Below are 17,351 nucleotides of genomic sequence, written 5' to 3'. Positions count from 1 at the left end.
GGCTTGGCTTAGAGCAGGCTCCAAGTCTGCATTCGTTTTCCCTACCTGCATTTGTCTGCCCATTATCCCTTCACTCTCCTTTCCCACCTGGTACTGAAGATGCATCAAAAGACAGAGAGTGTACAGCAAGTTCACGGTCAACACAATTCCAGGTGGCACCAAACAGAAGGAGGAATAAAGAAAGAGAGAAGGGAACACCGGAGAAAGAGATTTGTGAGATCTCCTTTTCAGCTTGATAGAGGAAGGAGTATTTGGCTGAATGTTGGAGGGGAATGTGTTTCCAAGCAGACGTTAGAAGGTGACCTGGATAAGTTGAAGGAGGGAGCATTTGAGTGAAACAGGGAGGGGAGCAAAAAAATGGGACATTAAGGAGCAGATGACTACTATGGGCTTGAGTCCATAATCCAACTGGGGACCTTTAGGAGACAATGACGAGCATAATTCAGCACTGTCCTGCCGAGGGATGAGGAAAACCCAACTTTCCTGTTTAGGGACAGCAGGGTCCTATGTAACTCTGGCTAGCCTTGACCTTTTCATCCCTCTGCCTCAGCTCTTTAGTGAGAGATGTGGCTCTGAGGTATCTGGGTAATCTGAACCAACCTATATTCAGGGACTCTCATCATTAAGGGCTCTACCACTGCTTATTTTTACTGTACAGATGCAGAAGCAGCAAGCAAAGGAGAGGGTTTAAGCCAGCGGAGGGTTTAAGATGGCAGCGGGCAAGCCAGGCATGGGAGTGCACAACTGTAATCTCAGCACTTGGAAGGCAGATGCCAGAAAACCAGGAGTCAGTTTTGGCAATGTAGTAACTTTGAGCCAGCATAGAAAGAAATGTTGTATATAGAGTACACATATAAACTTTGTGATTATAAGGCCTGAGTTTGAATCATGATTCTGCGCCCCCCCCCCCAGACAAATTTGAAACTACATTTGTTAAATACTGGCCAGGGTGATGGTCACCATTTTTCATAAGCTTCCAAAGACACCCCCTTTCTGAAAAAAAAAATCTGTACTTCATTTGAATACATTCTTTTTCAATTTCTAAATGGAAATGCCCACCAAAATAAATCCTCATACATTTGATCACGTGATTTTGGATAAAGATGCTAAGACTGTTCAAGGGGAAAAAGATAGCCTTTTCAACAAATGATGATAGAAAAATGGGATAGCTCCAGGAGTCAAAGTTGGTTTAAATATGAGTTAAGGCTATACAATTCTTAGAAGAAAACATACTGGGGAATCTTCCTGACATTGGATTTGGCAAAGGGAATTTCTTGGATTTGATACTAAATTATAGACAATAAAGGTAAAATATGTTCATCAGACCTCATCAGGATTAAAAACTTAAATTCATGAAAGAACACCATGGAGAGTGAAAATAGAAGATATTTGCAAATCATCTCATAAAGGATTAATATCCATAGCATATAAAAAATCTCTAAAAGTCAACAACTTAAAAATACATTTTTTAAAAAAGGGAAAATGATATGAATAGACATTTCTCCAAATAAAGATAAAATGGCTAATAAGTGCCTCTCCCCAAAGATGCTCAGCTCACTAATCACTAAGGAAATACAAATCAAAACCACAGTAAGATGTTACTTCATTCTTACCACCCAAACAAAAGAAAACAGTAAGTGTTGTCAAGGATGTGGAGAAACTGGAATCCCTGTGCTTTGCTTGTAGGAATGTGAAATGTATAGCCACTACAAAAAGCAGGCTGGCAGGTCCTCAAAGAATGCAAATGAACCCTGCAGTTCTAACCCTAGGTGTACACCCCAAAAAAATGAGAGCAGGGAGTCAGATATCTGCTTGCTTGCCTAGGCTCACAGAAGCATTACTCACAGTAACTAAAAGACAAACAAGCAAAATATCTAAGGACAGATGAATGAGTAAACACAATGTGGCACATGTAGAATATATATAGTCTTTAAAAATGGAATGAAATCCTGATATATATATATATATATATATATATATATACACACACATACATATACACATATATATGTATATATATATGTGTGTGTATATATATATATATATATACATACACACACACACACACACACACACACACACACACATATATATATATAAAACTACAACATAGAAAAGCTGTTAAGTGAAATCAACCGAACACAAAGGGATAAATATGTTTCCACTTATGTGAGGTACCTGGAAGAGGCAAATTCATACAAACTAAAATAATAGATATTATAGTGGGGATAAACACATGGTAACTTGGATGATGAAAATATCCTGGAAATGGATGGTGGTGATAGTTGCACCAAAACTATAATTGAACTTAATACCAACAAAGTCTATTTAAAAGTAGTAACTGCTGGGGCTGGCAAGTAAAGGCATGTCTTGCAGCCTGAGTTCAGCCTCTGGAACTCACATGGTGGAATGAGAGAACAAGTTCTCATAACAGATAAGTTGTCCTCTGAACACACACAAACATACACACACACACACACAAATAAACACATGTAAAGGATGATAACTATTATATGCATATGTTACTATGCTAAGCATTATGAAAAATACACAAAACATACATGAAAAAAGATAGACATTAAAAATATGAAGGAAAGTTTAGTGAGATGGCTCAGTGGTTAAAGGCACTTGCCTTGCAAGCAACATGACCTGAGTTTGATCCCTAAAACCTACATAGAGATGGAAGGAGAGAATAACAAAGTTGTTTTTTAACTTCCTAACATGTGCCATGGCATATACTGCCACCCATCATAAGCACACAAACAACAATAATAGTCGCGTGAAGGGAGGGAGGAAAAGTGACACCTTACCTTTCAGGGATGTAACGAGAATGACATGAAAACAAATGATGACAAGGAATATCTTGTATATCAGTAAAACCTCTTCAGGTCTGCCAACAGGGCTGTACTGCCCACCAGAGAAAAGCATCCTGGAACAAAGTAAGAAGGACAACAGATCACCACAGCTGTCATAACCCCAACATAGCAATGACTCAAAGGTCATCCCTTAAGGAAGACCACCTCCAGGCTGCCTTCTTAGTAGTGCCACAGTTAAAACTGTAGTGTGCCTGCAGGAAATTAGCAAGGCCAGGTGAGCACTGGCTATGAAAACAAAAATCGCAGGTTTATCCAGGGAGGCTCACCCACTAAGACATTATATTTAAAATGATAAACACAGTAGTCCTTGTAGACTTTATGGAAAAATACATGCAGAATATCAAAAGACTAAATTAACAACGAAAATGTCTCATGCATAATGAGCACTTTATAAAGCTGGTTACAGACCATGTTAACAGTCAGGCATCACAGACATCCCTTAATGATCCACCTCATTTATTTCTTATATAGCAAAGGAAAGCTACACTGCACTTCTTCCTTACTATGAGTTTTTACATTCTTATGGTTTATACTTCTAATAGTCAATATGGCAACATTTTTCAATGCAAAGTTTATACCTGATTCTAATTTAAAAGAGTCATTTACCATTCACTTAACTTGTTCCCAGTCGAGGACCAATTTGTGCCAAAGAAGACATCAAGTCTGAATTGGAGGTAACTAGAAAGAATATATATGGTAGAGGCAGGGAGAACGAAAAGCGCTAAGACTAGGTCACCCTGCTGAAACTGACCAGGGAAACTGAGAGAGGAAGAAGTCAGCACCACATACATAGGCTTAGGAACAACAAAGAGACAGTGAGATCCACTGAACATACTCCTATACAGCCAGCTGGGAAGTTACTATGGCAGGCTTCATAGTCCCAGCTAGCAGAACTCTTGGCCAAGGTACCTAGTGAATCTAGTATCTACAACAACTCCACAAACTGGAGGTAGTGTGTGCACACGCCATGGTGAAGGCAAGAGAAAATGTGTTCAAAGCTCCCAATTCTGCCAGGTAATGTCAGGGTCACTGGGCAAGGCACTTCCAATAGTCAAATATGCCATTTAGCAAAGTGGGATAATGGCATCAACCTGATAGACCTATTCCAATGAATAATGGAGAGATCTCCGACCAAGGGCTGGTACTAAGAGTACTCTACAAATGCTGGCTACACTCTTTATTCTTTTGTTCACCCAGCCATTCAGCAAATCCTTTTATATTTGTCTAGTTTGTGAGAGGTCAGGTAGTGCAGGTATTAAAGTGATGAGGGACAAAAAGAAACAAAGAGAGAGAGAGAGAGAGAGAGAGAGAGAGAGAGAGAGAGAGAGAGAGAGAGAGAGAGAGGAAGGAAGGAAGAAAGAAAGAAAGAAAGAAAGAAAGAAAGAAAGAAAGAAAGAAAGAAAGAGAGAGAGAGAGAAATAGAGAACCCATTGTTTTCTCAGTCTCCAGGTAAAGTTGGCTATCTTCAAGAATCCCATCATTGCCAGATGTGATGGCACAGACCTTTAATCCCAGCACTCGGGAGGCAGAGGCAGGTGAATCTCTGAGTTTGAGGCCATCCTGGTCTACAGAGCGAGTTCCTGAACAGCCAGGGCTATGTAGAGAGACCCTGACTCAAAAAACCAGAGGAGGAAAATAGAATCGTGTCATTTACTACTTATAACAGTACCAGGATAACGAGTCTCTCCTTGATATGGCATGATAATTTCTGAGACCTTGAAGTGACTGCCTTCAAAAGAGGGATTACATTTTAAAAATTCATAAATTGTGTGGTTTAACATGGAAACTTTATTCTCATGTAGGTAAAGAAGATTTAAAGAGAAGTACTATAACAGCAGGCCTGAATGAGGACTATTCTGTAATACCCGATTAACTGTTTTAATTTAATTATAGCATAACAGCTATGAGATATGCAGTGAGTAATATTTTGCCCCATGTAACAAGATATAACAAGTATCTTCTAGAAAAACCCATTCCTTTAAGATATTTACCCCAAGTCCTAAGTGTTGGCTTAAAAGTCTAGCACAAGAGAACATTTAAAAGGGAGCTACTGAAGAAAGAGGTCCCTAGTGCAGACAAAGGAAGCATATACAGGGCAAATACAACTGATTTAGGTTGATCAACTTCCAAAGCAGTCAGAAGGGGGAAAAAGGAACCAGGATTCAATTTCTATCTGAATTCTGGTAAAAGAGCATTATCTGGCAAATCTCTCTCATAAAGCACACGCAAATATCTCCTGCATCATAGGACTAGGTTAAGCTGGGTTATTTACACTGATTCTTTTCTCGAAAACAACTTAAAACCATGAATAAAATATTAAATATGTCTAGCCAAAATGGAAGATTAAGTAGGAAGCCAGGAAGGTAACGTAAACCGGGAGGCCAAATGAGGAAACCTTGGGTTTCAGATGGGAGGTGTGAAAGAAAAGTACAGAGTTATGGAGAAGAGAACCAGAAGGCCAAAATAGACTTAATAAAAGTCAACAAAGAGAGGAGAGGGAAATTCAATATTTGGACTAAGAGTCCAAACTTGCAGAAAAATACTAACGTAGATTCAAGAAGCCCACAGAATTGCTATTATAATAAGCAAATAAAAAGAGATCTATACCTAGCCACCTCATAATGAAACTGGAGAAAACAAGGTTAAAAGAAAAAGCCTTGACAATAACTTGAGAAAATAAGGTCATTACATTGGCAACTCTCTTCTCAGAAGCCACCAGACCGTGTAATATTGCCTGCAATGTGTGAAGGGATCATTTTATTCCCAGTGAAAATACCTTTTGTGAATGGGAACAAAATGAAGACATTTTCAAATAAACCAAAACTGTTTTTCTGTTTCTTTGTTTGCTTTCCACCAAAAAGGAGTCCCCACTTACAGTCAACCTTAAAATACATATTCAGGAAGAAGACATTAGACTCGAGATGCAAGAAGGAACAAAAACAGCTAAAGAAGGTGGTTAGTGTACATTCCTAAGGTATGGGCATGAGAACACACAAGTATAATCTCAGCACTGGGGAGGTGGAGGGAGGAGACTCGGGAGTTCAAGGTCATCCTTGGCTACATGGTGACATAGTGAGTTTAGGTCTTTCCTAGGCTTTATGGGACCTGTCTCAAAAAAAATACCCCCCATAAAAACCCATATGGTGTGTGTGTGTGTGTGTGTGTGTGTGTGTGTGTGTTTATTTTCAGTACTGGGGATATATATGTATAGATATGTATGTATGTATCTACCACATGTATAAGATACATGAAATTATGTAGAGACAAAAAATAAAAATTTAAAATTAATTAAAGTCTTCAAAGGACCTCACATTCATCTTAGATGAGGCTAAAGGTACTACTTATCTTTAAATATGGAAACGTTGAGTTGATATGTTGCATGTTTTGGGGATGGGTACTAGGTCTTGCTATGTTGGCTAGTCTGGTCACGAGCTCCTGAGGTCAAGTGATCATCCCGCGTCAGTCACCCACGTAGCTATAATGAGAGAGAACATGCTCAACTATCAATGCATTATAGTAGCTATGTAAGTTATTAAAGAATAGAAAAGGCAGGGGCTAGGGGGTCCACTTCAGTGGTAGAATAGAATTCAGTTCCCTGTACAGTGATGGCAGGAAAGGAAACCAGGGGCAGGGAAACTGGAAATGATACATCAAGCTTCCTAAATAGGAAAGAGGGAAAAAATGTTGTTTAAAATAGTCAATTTGAAAGTCAAACAAAGTGGGGGGGAGAAACTTAGTTGGAAAAATAATAGGCTTCAATGATTCCTTATATATAAATGAACAAAACAATTCCTTTAAAGGGCAAGCATATATACCTTAAAAAAAAACATAACCCACCCTCCAGCTCTGTGCTACTACCAAAGCACAACTAGAACTTGTTACTGAAAGCCTGAGAGTGAAAGGATGGGAACAATCTACGCCAACAGTGGTCCAAAGGAAAGTAAGACTAGGGATACATCAGGGGAGAAGTTTTTGCTTAGTGTGTATGAGACTTTGGCTTCAATCCCCAGTACTGACAATAAACGATTATTTTGCCAAACATGGTGGTCTAGGCCTGAATTCTCAGCAACTGAGAGGTAGAAGCAGGAGGATCACAAGCTCAACTTTGAGGCTAGTCTGGGATATATGAGTCTGGGGTATATGAGCCTGGGATATATGAAACACGGTCTTGGAAAAATAAAGAAATACATATTACATTTATATTGATATCAAAAAAATATACTTTAAGAAACATCACTTTATAAACAAGACAGTTCCTTCCCAATTTAACCTGATCAATAATATAAACACTGTGTATCAAAACATGGGGTATAGTTGAGGATATAGCCGCACAGATATTTTAGATATGCATAAGGTTTAAAGTGAATAAACTAAGTCCTCTGTTAAGAAAGTTGGAAAATAACAATATGAATCCTAAGAAGAAAGTAATGATAAAATAAAAGCATAAAATGATGATTAAGAAAAAAAAGCAGCAAGTAAAGAATGAATAAGGTCAAGCTATTTTCTGAGAAGACACCGCTGGTAAAATTGAGAGCCAGAGTAAAAGGAAAGGGAGATGGAAGGAACAACTAACCAAGAGAGCCAGACAGCAAGATCATGCAAATGCTATGGGCACAAAAGAGATAAAAGGATCTCAATGACAATTTTATTCAATAGTTTAAAAGAATCTACACAAAAATGGACAAATTCCTGGTGGGGGCAGGGAGAACAAGAACCATTAAATCCAAAGAAGATGTACAACTATTAAAAGATCTCAAAAATCCTCCCACAAAGAAAATTTTATTTAAGAAACAAAAATTTTAGTCTCACAAAAATTCAAAGAGGCAAAAGAAAAAAGTAGAGCATATCTTAACTCATTTTCACAGCATCAAGGGAAAGTCTTCTTGTTTTTGCCTCATGTGTACACACATGTATACATACATGCACTCGAGTGCGCACGCAGGCGCGCACTTGTGCGCGCACACACACACACCAGTAATTGACAGAATTCTGCATTACAGAAATGCATAACAACAATCATAAATCTTATAAATTGAAGTAATCAGAATAAATATAGAACAAAAGAATTTTGGCACCAAATTTCTTTTGTTTGTTTGTTTGTTTGTTTGTTTGTTTGTTTTTCGAGACAGGGTTTCTCTGTGTAGCCCTGGCTGTCCTGGAACTCACTTTGTAGACCAGGCTGGCCTGGAACTCAGAAATCCCCCTGCCTCTGCCTCCCGAGTGCTGGGATTAAAGGCGTGCGCCACCACGCCCGGCCCACCAAATTTCTTTTTCAAAGATAAAGACAACCAGGAACCAAAGCCAATATTTCTGTAGTCAAAGAAACACCACATAGTCTAAAAGAAAAAAATGCAATTGATTGCATACAGATGACAGAAGCTGGGTTAACTGCTAAGTGGTGTGAGTGTGGCTCTGGAATGGCAGCTTTGTGTAATATTTACCATGACACATATTCAAGCCAGGGTGTATGTGAAAGTTTCACATCCCTGGGAGCAAATGGAACGAAAATGATTTGTTTAGTCTACACAGTAGAAAATTATGTTCTTAATACGCCTTAAGAGCTTTCTGAAGCAGAAAAAAGAAACTTGTATTTTTAAAAAGTGAATTGATACCAGACTGCAAAATTGGAAGTCAATTATGCACAGCAAACATATACTCAAAAACTGGGGAGAAATATTTATTTTCAGCTCCCTTGCATACTTCCACATTTCCCCACCACACTTCTGAGTGTCCATTTAAGGTACTAGAGGTAAGGGGAAAACCCACTTCATCTCTCTTCTCTCACTCTCAGGGTCTTCCCCCGAAGTTCATAGTGCATATGTTCAACGTGCACAAACCACCAACCATGGAGCTAAGAGAGCATGCTTGGTCGATCAAACTGTACCGCGCAAGCTCTACCTCCTACAAGCATGGCCCTGAGCTGTTCATTAAGCTCTGTAAACCTTACAGCTGAAGAAATGAAAGTGATAATAAGGCCAGCGTCATAGGGTTCTATAGGAATTAGATGAAGTCATATATTAAACATCTGTACAGAGTCAAAGCCTTAGCTGCGATTATAAGTTTTCGATGTATTCGAATGCTGAGTTTGAACATATTTTTGGAATAATTTCTTGCATTTGTCCATCTAGTTTTCATATATTTTCTGAGGCTCTCTTATATACAAGATTCCATGCTAGGGGCTCTTGATTTTTCAATAAACAAGACATATTTGTCTTGCCCTTGAGAGTTTATAACTACTACTTACTTTCAGTAGCTATTGGTGTTGTCAGATAAGGTGATGTTTTTTAAACCTGGTAAACTTAAAAAGACACTTTCTCTTCATAGCTGATGAGGCTCAGGTTGACTTAAAACAACAACAAAAAATAAAACACTAGAAAACAGTATGGTCTTTTATTGAGAATTAGATATCACCTCACCCCCATCCCTACAGCAGCCACTCATAAAAGACGTTTAAATAGATTTGGTACAGAATCCATTGCTACAAAATAATTCTATGACCATATAGAGGAAAGAAATGGCAGAGGAAACTGTGGTGGTTTTAAACTGTCAATTTGACACAATCTAGAACCACTTGGGAAGAGAGTCGAAATGAGGGATTATTCAGATCAGGTTAGTCTGTAGGAGGGTATGTTGGTTGTGTTAATTGAGATGAGAAGACTGTTCCACCTTGGGTGGCACCATGCCCTAGGTAGGGAATCCTGAACTCTATAAAAGTAGAGAAAATGAGCAGGACTTATCACAACAACAGAAATGAAACTAGAACAGAAACTGTATAAATGCATCCTTTTGGACATTGACCTGCACTGGGGCTGGAAGTGGGAGTTAGTCAGAATACATGGCATGGATGCTTCAGGAGATCATACTGTAGAGGAAGATAGATTCTTGGGAAAGTCAATGCCCCCTTCCCAAACCAATATTCTGGTCCCTTTTTGTTTGTTATCATACCATGTCAACTCCTGCTTACATATCTACTAGCTGTATAACCCTATTGGATGCTTAAACCTTATTTCTAACATTAACTTATTAGTGCCTATTTTAACTATATGCATTATTTATTTTGTAAATCACCATAGGACTATTCTAGTTTAAATTGTTATAACAAATATTTATATTATTCATACAATGTTGACAATTCATATCAAGTAAACCCCAGAAACAAGCACTATTTGAGTCTCAAAAGAAAGGAAAAGTGATAGCACTGGGGCAAAGCAGGACACTTGCTTCATACACACACGGCCCCAGGATGTGACCCCAAGTACTGCGAAAGGAAAGGAAGGGACAGAAAGGAAAGGATGAAAGTCAGTAGTGGCTTCACGGTTTGTCTAGAAGGAAGTTAAGCAGAAATGTGTTTGGGAAGTACTCTGAAAGTTGCATGTACACAGGGAAACACATCATCACCTATTTCAAAACACGACAACAGTGTTAGAGCCAGGGAAGCCAGAGCAAGGAGCAAGACAGGGGAATCAGCTAGACAATAGTACCAAAACACCTCTGTAGATAATTAGGCTTCTTCTTCAGCTTACATTACACCATGTCATTTCAATGTCTATTCCCACTCCACAATGCCCCACCCCCTCGAAAGCCTAGTCAAAAACAACTGGCTTTTGTTACCAAGGTTACCAAGAAGAAAGGTTCAACAAGGGCCTTTCTGTGAGAAAAAGAAAATGTCTGAAGAAAAGAGAGCTCCAAGGGGAAGTAAAGAGTTACAAACCAAACACACAGGAAAATACAAGGTTGTGATGAAAATGGGGATCTGGAATGAAGAAGGTGGTGAAATATGAAAGGGAAGAAAACGAAGCCAAATACGTTCATTGTTTCTTACAATACTATTAGGTAGAATTATCCTGACTCACCTGACAGGAAGTTCAGAGGAAATAGGGAGGAAACTCCGTGTGCATCTGAAAATGAAAACCAGAACAGATAATTAGACCAATGCAAAGCGGATCTTCAGGCTGCCAGAAGGCATCAATACTGCACAGCGAGGCTGCATCTTGACAATGGAGTTACAAAAGAAACGAACAAGGCAGACACTGCTACCACCAGGGAACAAATTATAAATGGCGGGAACAACCCAAAAGCCAGTTTGGGGCGCGGGGGGGGGGGAGTGACCTCATCCGTGTATGTATTACCACACAGCCTAAATCAGCATTAATTGCATTATAGGTATGCTGGGTGGTATAAAGGTTAGTGCTGATTGTCAAGGTGACAGGATATGGAATTGCCTAGGAGGCAAGCTTCTTAGCACATCTGTGAGGAGTAACTTTGATTGAGTTAGCCTCTAGCTGTGCCTGGGAGGGATTATCTTGATTAGGTTAAATCATGTGAGAAGATCCATGTTAAAAAAAAAATGGGTGGCATTATTTGCAGGGATTGGTTCCTAGACTGTATAAAAGGGAGGGAGCTGGCTGAGAATGAACGCTAGTCACTCAGTCTCTTTCTGACTACGGCTGCCATGTAAGCAGGTGCTTCAAGCCCCTGATGCCTGCACTTCACTGTCACAGTGGACTGGATCCTTCCTTGCACTGTGAGCCAAAATGAACAGTTCCTTCCTTGGGTTGTTTTTGTCAGGGTATTTTCCCAGCCCAACAGGAAAAAAAATACCCAAAGATGGTGAGGTGATCAGGGTAGATCTGGAGTGGGGCAGACTCGTCTACACACAATACTGGTTATGTATCACGTCATATTCTGTTATCTTTTTTTTTTTTTCTGAAGAAAAAGAAAGATGTTTCTAAAGGCAAAGGCAAATTATTTTCTCTAAGAAGGTTGAGAGTAAATGACTATTGACTGACGAATACATTTGGCCCTGCACTGAAAAGTGGAGATGGGGTCATTCATTACAGCACAACTGAGAGCAAGACAGAAGTATGCTAGAGAGAAGAAGCAGGGTAGCTACTTAAAGCCGAGAGCATTGCTGAGTCCCTTGTTTGTATCCTTTAGAATATTCCACCGCACTGTACTCTGGTACCACTTACTACCTCAAAGATGGCAGTCACTTCACACTATTTGTGTATTCTCATGTGAAATAGAAACATGACAACTTTTGAAATCAAGGTATTCAATAAAGAAACAATCCACCATGTCCTCTTGGAGCCAGCTGATCTACTTCTGTCTTTTGTCAACTCAGTGCTAGGATAGAAGTTGATGTTCAAGGAGGAATCCAGGATATGGATGCAAAGAAGAAATAAGTGACCACAGTGAGATCCTATTGATCATAGTAAGTTCTTTAAGAAGAAAATTGCATATATCAATGAATTAAAACCCAACATGCCCAATCCTAAATTAAGCAATGTTTTAAAAAGACAAGAAAAAAGTCCAAACATGTTGTTCTGTCCTAGGATGAATGGATTACAAACCACATCTCACTGCTTAATATGGAATGCATGTATGATTGGCACCAAAAGCATTAGCATAATCAAATGGAAACAAATTAATTGTGAGTTGAAAGTGGAAATCATTTTATTAAACATTTGTAAAACTTATTTTCTACATAGGGATTTCAAATAACATTTTGATGCCACTCCACGATTCAAGCACACTGTCTTCAGAAACCTTATTGACAAATGCAACAGAGCCCACTTAACTATTCCTGGTAATACAGCTGATTAATGAACAACATGAGGCTCTGGTTGCTCCTTTGGAACATTTTTAGGTAGAAAAGTAGAGCAAACAACAATGACATTTGTTTTTCCCAGTAGATGAAAAACCATGCTAATAATACCCAAAGCTGGAGAGCACGTGGCAATATACTCACTTGCATACACCACTGCTGGGAATAAAAACTTAGAGATTTTGACTTTTGAATTGCATGTTCTTTATTTTTTAGATTTTATTTTACTCATAATTGTTTTTTAAATTAAAATCATTTCTTCCCTCAAAGTCCTTCCATGTACTTCACAAAGAACTACAGGCAACTAAAGAACTGCTGAGAGAGGTTGAATTAGTCTCGCCCAGGAATGAGCACCATACCTGGTTATCTAATTCTAAGTAGTCAGAGCTGAAATCATATCATACAAGCAACACTGGATGAACTAAGTAGGTTGTACTTAAATATCTGTGCATTTATACATATGCAATAATTTATCTTGAAGATTTTACCTTAAAACACTAAAAATATGCAGAGATTCTAAATTCAGAGGCAGAGTGAAATCCACAGATACATCAAGAAAAACAACATTCTTCCAGCCTTGTGTGAGGTGAGGGAGGAATTCTCACTATTCCAGGAGGTGAATATATAATTGATAGCACAGCTACACTATCCAATACGATTCAGTGGCCGAATGTACAGTTGACTTAGATGGCCCAACATTATAAAGACTGCCAGTACATATAAGTCAAGTGAAAAAAGCAAGCTCTTCACACACACACACACACACACACACACACACATACACACACGTTAAGAAATAATCCAAGCTGTATATGTGCATGTTAACTTGTATAATGACACGGATCAGCGAATATAGAAAAATCATAAAAAGAAAACCCACCAAGTCTTTCAAAGACAGGACTGCTACATGGAGGGTGAAACCAACCTAAATTCGATAGAACACACCAATGACTTCATGTCTTATTTATACAAGTAAGCCTGTTCCTTTTAGTGGAGAAAACTGAAACAGTGAGGATTAAACAGAGCCCAGAAAGGAAGCTCTAGGATGGGATTGGTGAGAGGGAATGCCATCAGTTTTTCTTCTCATTGTCACCGTCCCTCCTACTTTGGAGCACTGAAGGCTTCTGATCTCAGACACAACAAACCTACTGTCTCTCCCAGAAAGTAGGAATTCACACGAACAAATCTTTGATAATGATAGCAAAAGAAATGCTGTGAACTTGCCTGGTGGACACTGAGGCCAAAACTCAACTTAAAAGCTGCCCATCCTTCTGTCTGTGGATCCCAATTTACCTTGATGGACACCACACTCCCATAAGCCCTCATCTCACAGAGCCACTAAACAGGAAGAAGAATCCCATCCACACCAGCAATTCAGTAACAAAACACAGTGGCTGCCAATGTTTGAAGCACTTGCATCATTAAAAGAAAAGGGCAAGTCACAAAAGAAGCCCTATCAACTTATGTAAGACATGGCACAGAATAGAGAAGTTTCTCGGAGAAGAACAGCTAACTCACCAATTGCTAGGATTAACTGAAACCTCCCATAGTTGCAGAGGACCCCAAAGCATGACATCAGGAGTTTGGGGATGTATCCAACTTCCTCTATTTATCAGGCTGGCTAAAACCCAGGCTAAAGTCAGTGTAACAAGAAAGAAAATAAATAATAAAGACAAGCAGCCTCTACAAATGGTTTGAATGGGAGGGAATCTCTCTTTGAGTGTATCTAGGACCCTGCTCCAGAGCAGAAGAAGGCCTTCAGGGAGTTTGCCTCCAAAACTCAGAAGTCTTGTCCTGGTTAGCTGGTACTTGGGCTATGCATCTTGAGGGTACTTAGTAATCCAGTGGGGGTAAAGTGCACAGATGACAACAGCCTTGGGCAGCTATTTTACTATGCTCTGAAGCAATGTGACCCTGGTCAAAGAACAAAACAAAACGGTGACATGCAGCATACTGAAAGGCCCATTGCTTCCTAGAATGTAATGATTAATTAGTGACCCAGACTAAGGGTCAGAGATTGGCTCACAATCCCTGACAATGACATTAACAGCATGGGAGAAAGGAGCAGAGGGCCCTGGCAGTTAGGAATGGAGCCAGAAACAAATGAAGAAAACTTTCCCCACACAGACAGGGGAAACAACTAACATGAATGGTGATGATGGGGACGGTGGGGTCTAGTGGACATGTCTAGGACGAGGCCGTACTTTAAGTTGGTTTATACCGTCATTGAGGAACACAAATCACTCCAGATTAGAACCTTGTGGTCACACTCTTTATATTCCAATCCTTCTCTACAAGACCTTGTCTCAACAGACTGTCTTGTTTGGCTCTGAATACAGCCCATTCAAAAGAGATTAAATGTGAGTTGGCTTTTGAAATGTCTAAATATAATTTATTCAATAAATATACACCAAAATGCCTACATGTATGTCTTAAGCAGACTGTACCATATCTAAGGCCCCCTGGCTAGTGCGACTAATGGTGACTGAATCCAGCATCCTATGACCTGTGGGTGCCATATGAACTAGCTACAGGCAGCAGCAAGAGCACTGAAGAAAGGTCCCTTAATCCAGAATAAGGAAATGGATCCAGGCAAACTACCTCTGAAGGGTAATGATCAGGCTACCTCTCAGATAATGTACAGCTCTCTCCACGTAAGGACACAGAAAAGATCATTCTAAAGAGAGGAAATAGCTTAAACTGAGACACAGGGCCAAACTACTTAGAAAGGGAAGAAAAGTGTCGCTGTTAAATGGTAGAAGAGACCTGGACCTATCTTCTGGGCCATCTGAAAAGATGACCTCTTAGGCCATGGGGAAAGTGTGAGAGCTAAGATGGAATGGTCCAGCCTGGAAGCAGCTAGTAGACATAGCAGTTTCAACTGCTGCCACTATGGTATTTTTCTGCAACCCTGAGAGCATTCTTTCCTCCCTGGCTTTCTCCCTCTTTCTCTTGCCCCTTCCATCCTCCTTTGTCCTATATTTTCTCTCTTTTTATTTCCCTTTCCTTCCCTTGCTTGTAGCTGACCAGGTGTATTCTAATGAATGGAATATGGCTGGCTACTTCTGCCCAAGCTAGAAAAAAAGGGATAAAAAGTACAGGATAAAAGCTGAGGGTGCCACGCAGTGAGAGTCCTTAGAATGAAGAGTCCCTGGTAATGTCCAGAACTAAAGAGAGAAGTGGAAGGGAAAGGACAAAATAAGAGAGGGGAGGAGGAGGAGGAGAAGGGAAGGGCGGAGATGGGCTGGGGAAGAAGGGAGGGGAGAGGAGGCTGAGTGTTTAGTTCAGTCGGGAAAGTACTTGTCCAGCATTCAAGAAGCCCTGGGTTTGCTCCCCAGCACCACAGCATAAAAGAGGGCACGATGGTGGATACCTGTAACCCTGCCGGCCATTCAAGAGGTGAAATCAGTACCATCAAGAGTTCAAGGTCATCTTTAGCTCTATTAACTAGTTTAAGGTCAGTCTGTTTTACATAAGACCCTGTCTTAAGGGAGGGAGAGAAGGAATGAAAAAGAAAATAAAAGTCACAAGGTAAGATGCTCACTTCCAAATGACTCCCTGACCTTTGGTCCTATTGTCCCGGATGAGGCAATTGTTCCCTTGCTACAACAAGATAGCACTGAGAAATGCTAAAATAAAAATGCTCATTTCAAAACAGGTCATGATTCTCTTTTGTATATAAGCAATTGTCATCTTATAGGTAAACACATCTACAATGATTCACCAGTTAGCCATTTCACAAAAATATAACCTTACACTTTCACACAAAAAAGACATACTGATTTCATAAATGCAAGTCTCACATTCAGCTGTAGCCATATAAAATTAGCTTCAAATGAACTTTCTTTCATTTACATGAAAACATCTCACCAGGAATGTAGACAAATACCTGTAATCAACCCTGATTGTTATGACTGGCACGTCCTAATTAACTGCAAGCTTCTCTTTCCACTAGGAAACAATGAGCACTTTCCTCTAAATTTAAACTGTGTTTTGATGCTTGATTTTCAGTAATGAGAGGAGATATGACTGCACAATACACAGTTGAGAAATGAAGAACCAATTGGACACATAGAATAGACCCTAAAATTAAAACCAAGAAGACCACACATATGAATGCTTTTTTTTTTAACCATCTTTTGGTCTATTTTTTTAACATAAGTTGAAATGAAGGTCAGTTCGTTAAAATTCTATTTCCAAATACATTTGCCATGTGATATGCACTAAGTTCTTGACTGTGCCTTAATTCAATTGTAGGGGGTAGAAGATGGGGGACACTTATTCAGAACGTTTTATTGTTCCTGCTGGGAATGAGTAAGGAGTTATCATTTGGACCTAATTTGAAAGATAAAACTATGGAAGGTAGGACACTATCTTTTTTAAAGTTCAACATGAAAACTTCAAACTGAACCTTACTATTGCTGTGTCTTTGCTAGCAAAAAAAAAGGGGGGGGTAACTATCCCTACTTTGGTAGACTGCAAAACATCAGTTCTTCATGTGCAAGTATGCCTGATTATTTACAATGTAACTCTACAGATCCTCCTATCAAAATGTGGAGTCTGTCTGTCCATTCCTTAAGCATGTGCTGACCTTGTCCTTGCTTTGTCCCATGGGTCCATTCAAGTGGGATGCAAACAGAAGCATGGAAACAAGCCTAAGCTAGTCTGCCAGATGATGAAAGCCACATGCTGGGTCACTCCAGTGCTCCAGCAGCCAGCTAACCCCCAGGAACACTCATTCTCATCCAGCTAATTTACAGTTGACTGCAGATGCATAAGTGGTCCCAACTGTGACCAGCAGAAGGACTGTCCCACTGAACTCAGCCAAAAGTGTGCGTTCCAAAGCTGAACTGACAAAATGGCCATTA

General features: G+C 39.6%; 1 protein-coding gene across 24 annotated transcripts in view; it reads right to left on the bottom strand.

The window, feature by feature from the left end:
* The window catches only part of Adgrg2 (adhesion G protein-coupled receptor G2), a 107,759-nt gene that overhangs the window by 56,953 nt on the left and 33,455 nt on the right, over positions 1-17,351 (bottom strand). For 11 of the 24 annotated variants that reach the window (XM_030251333.1, XM_030251334.1, XM_006528824.4 and 8 more), the window contains exons 2-3: positions 10,730-10,774; positions 2,811-2,929 (exon numbers count right to left, since the gene is read on the bottom strand). In XM_030251333.1, coding sequence (XP_030107193.1) covers positions 2,811-2,928 — 118 coding nt within the window. In that variant the 5' untranslated portion in view covers position 2,929; positions 10,730-10,774. Of the gene's footprint in view, positions 1-2,810; positions 2,940-3,482; positions 4,217-6,221; positions 6,352-10,729; positions 10,775-17,351 lie in introns of those variants that run through there. The other 13 variants (XM_006528806.2, XM_006528808.3, XM_006528810.3 and 10 more) reach the window with 3 other exon arrangements.

This window comes from Mus musculus, chromosome X, assembly GCF_000001635.26.
Source record: "Mus musculus strain C57BL/6J chromosome X, GRCm38.p6 C57BL/6J".
Classification (NCBI taxonomy): domain Eukaryota; kingdom Metazoa; phylum Chordata; class Mammalia; order Rodentia; family Muridae; genus Mus; species Mus musculus.
The sequence above is the reverse complement of the archived record's forward strand: the minus strand, read 5'-3'. Positions and strand labels throughout refer to the sequence as shown.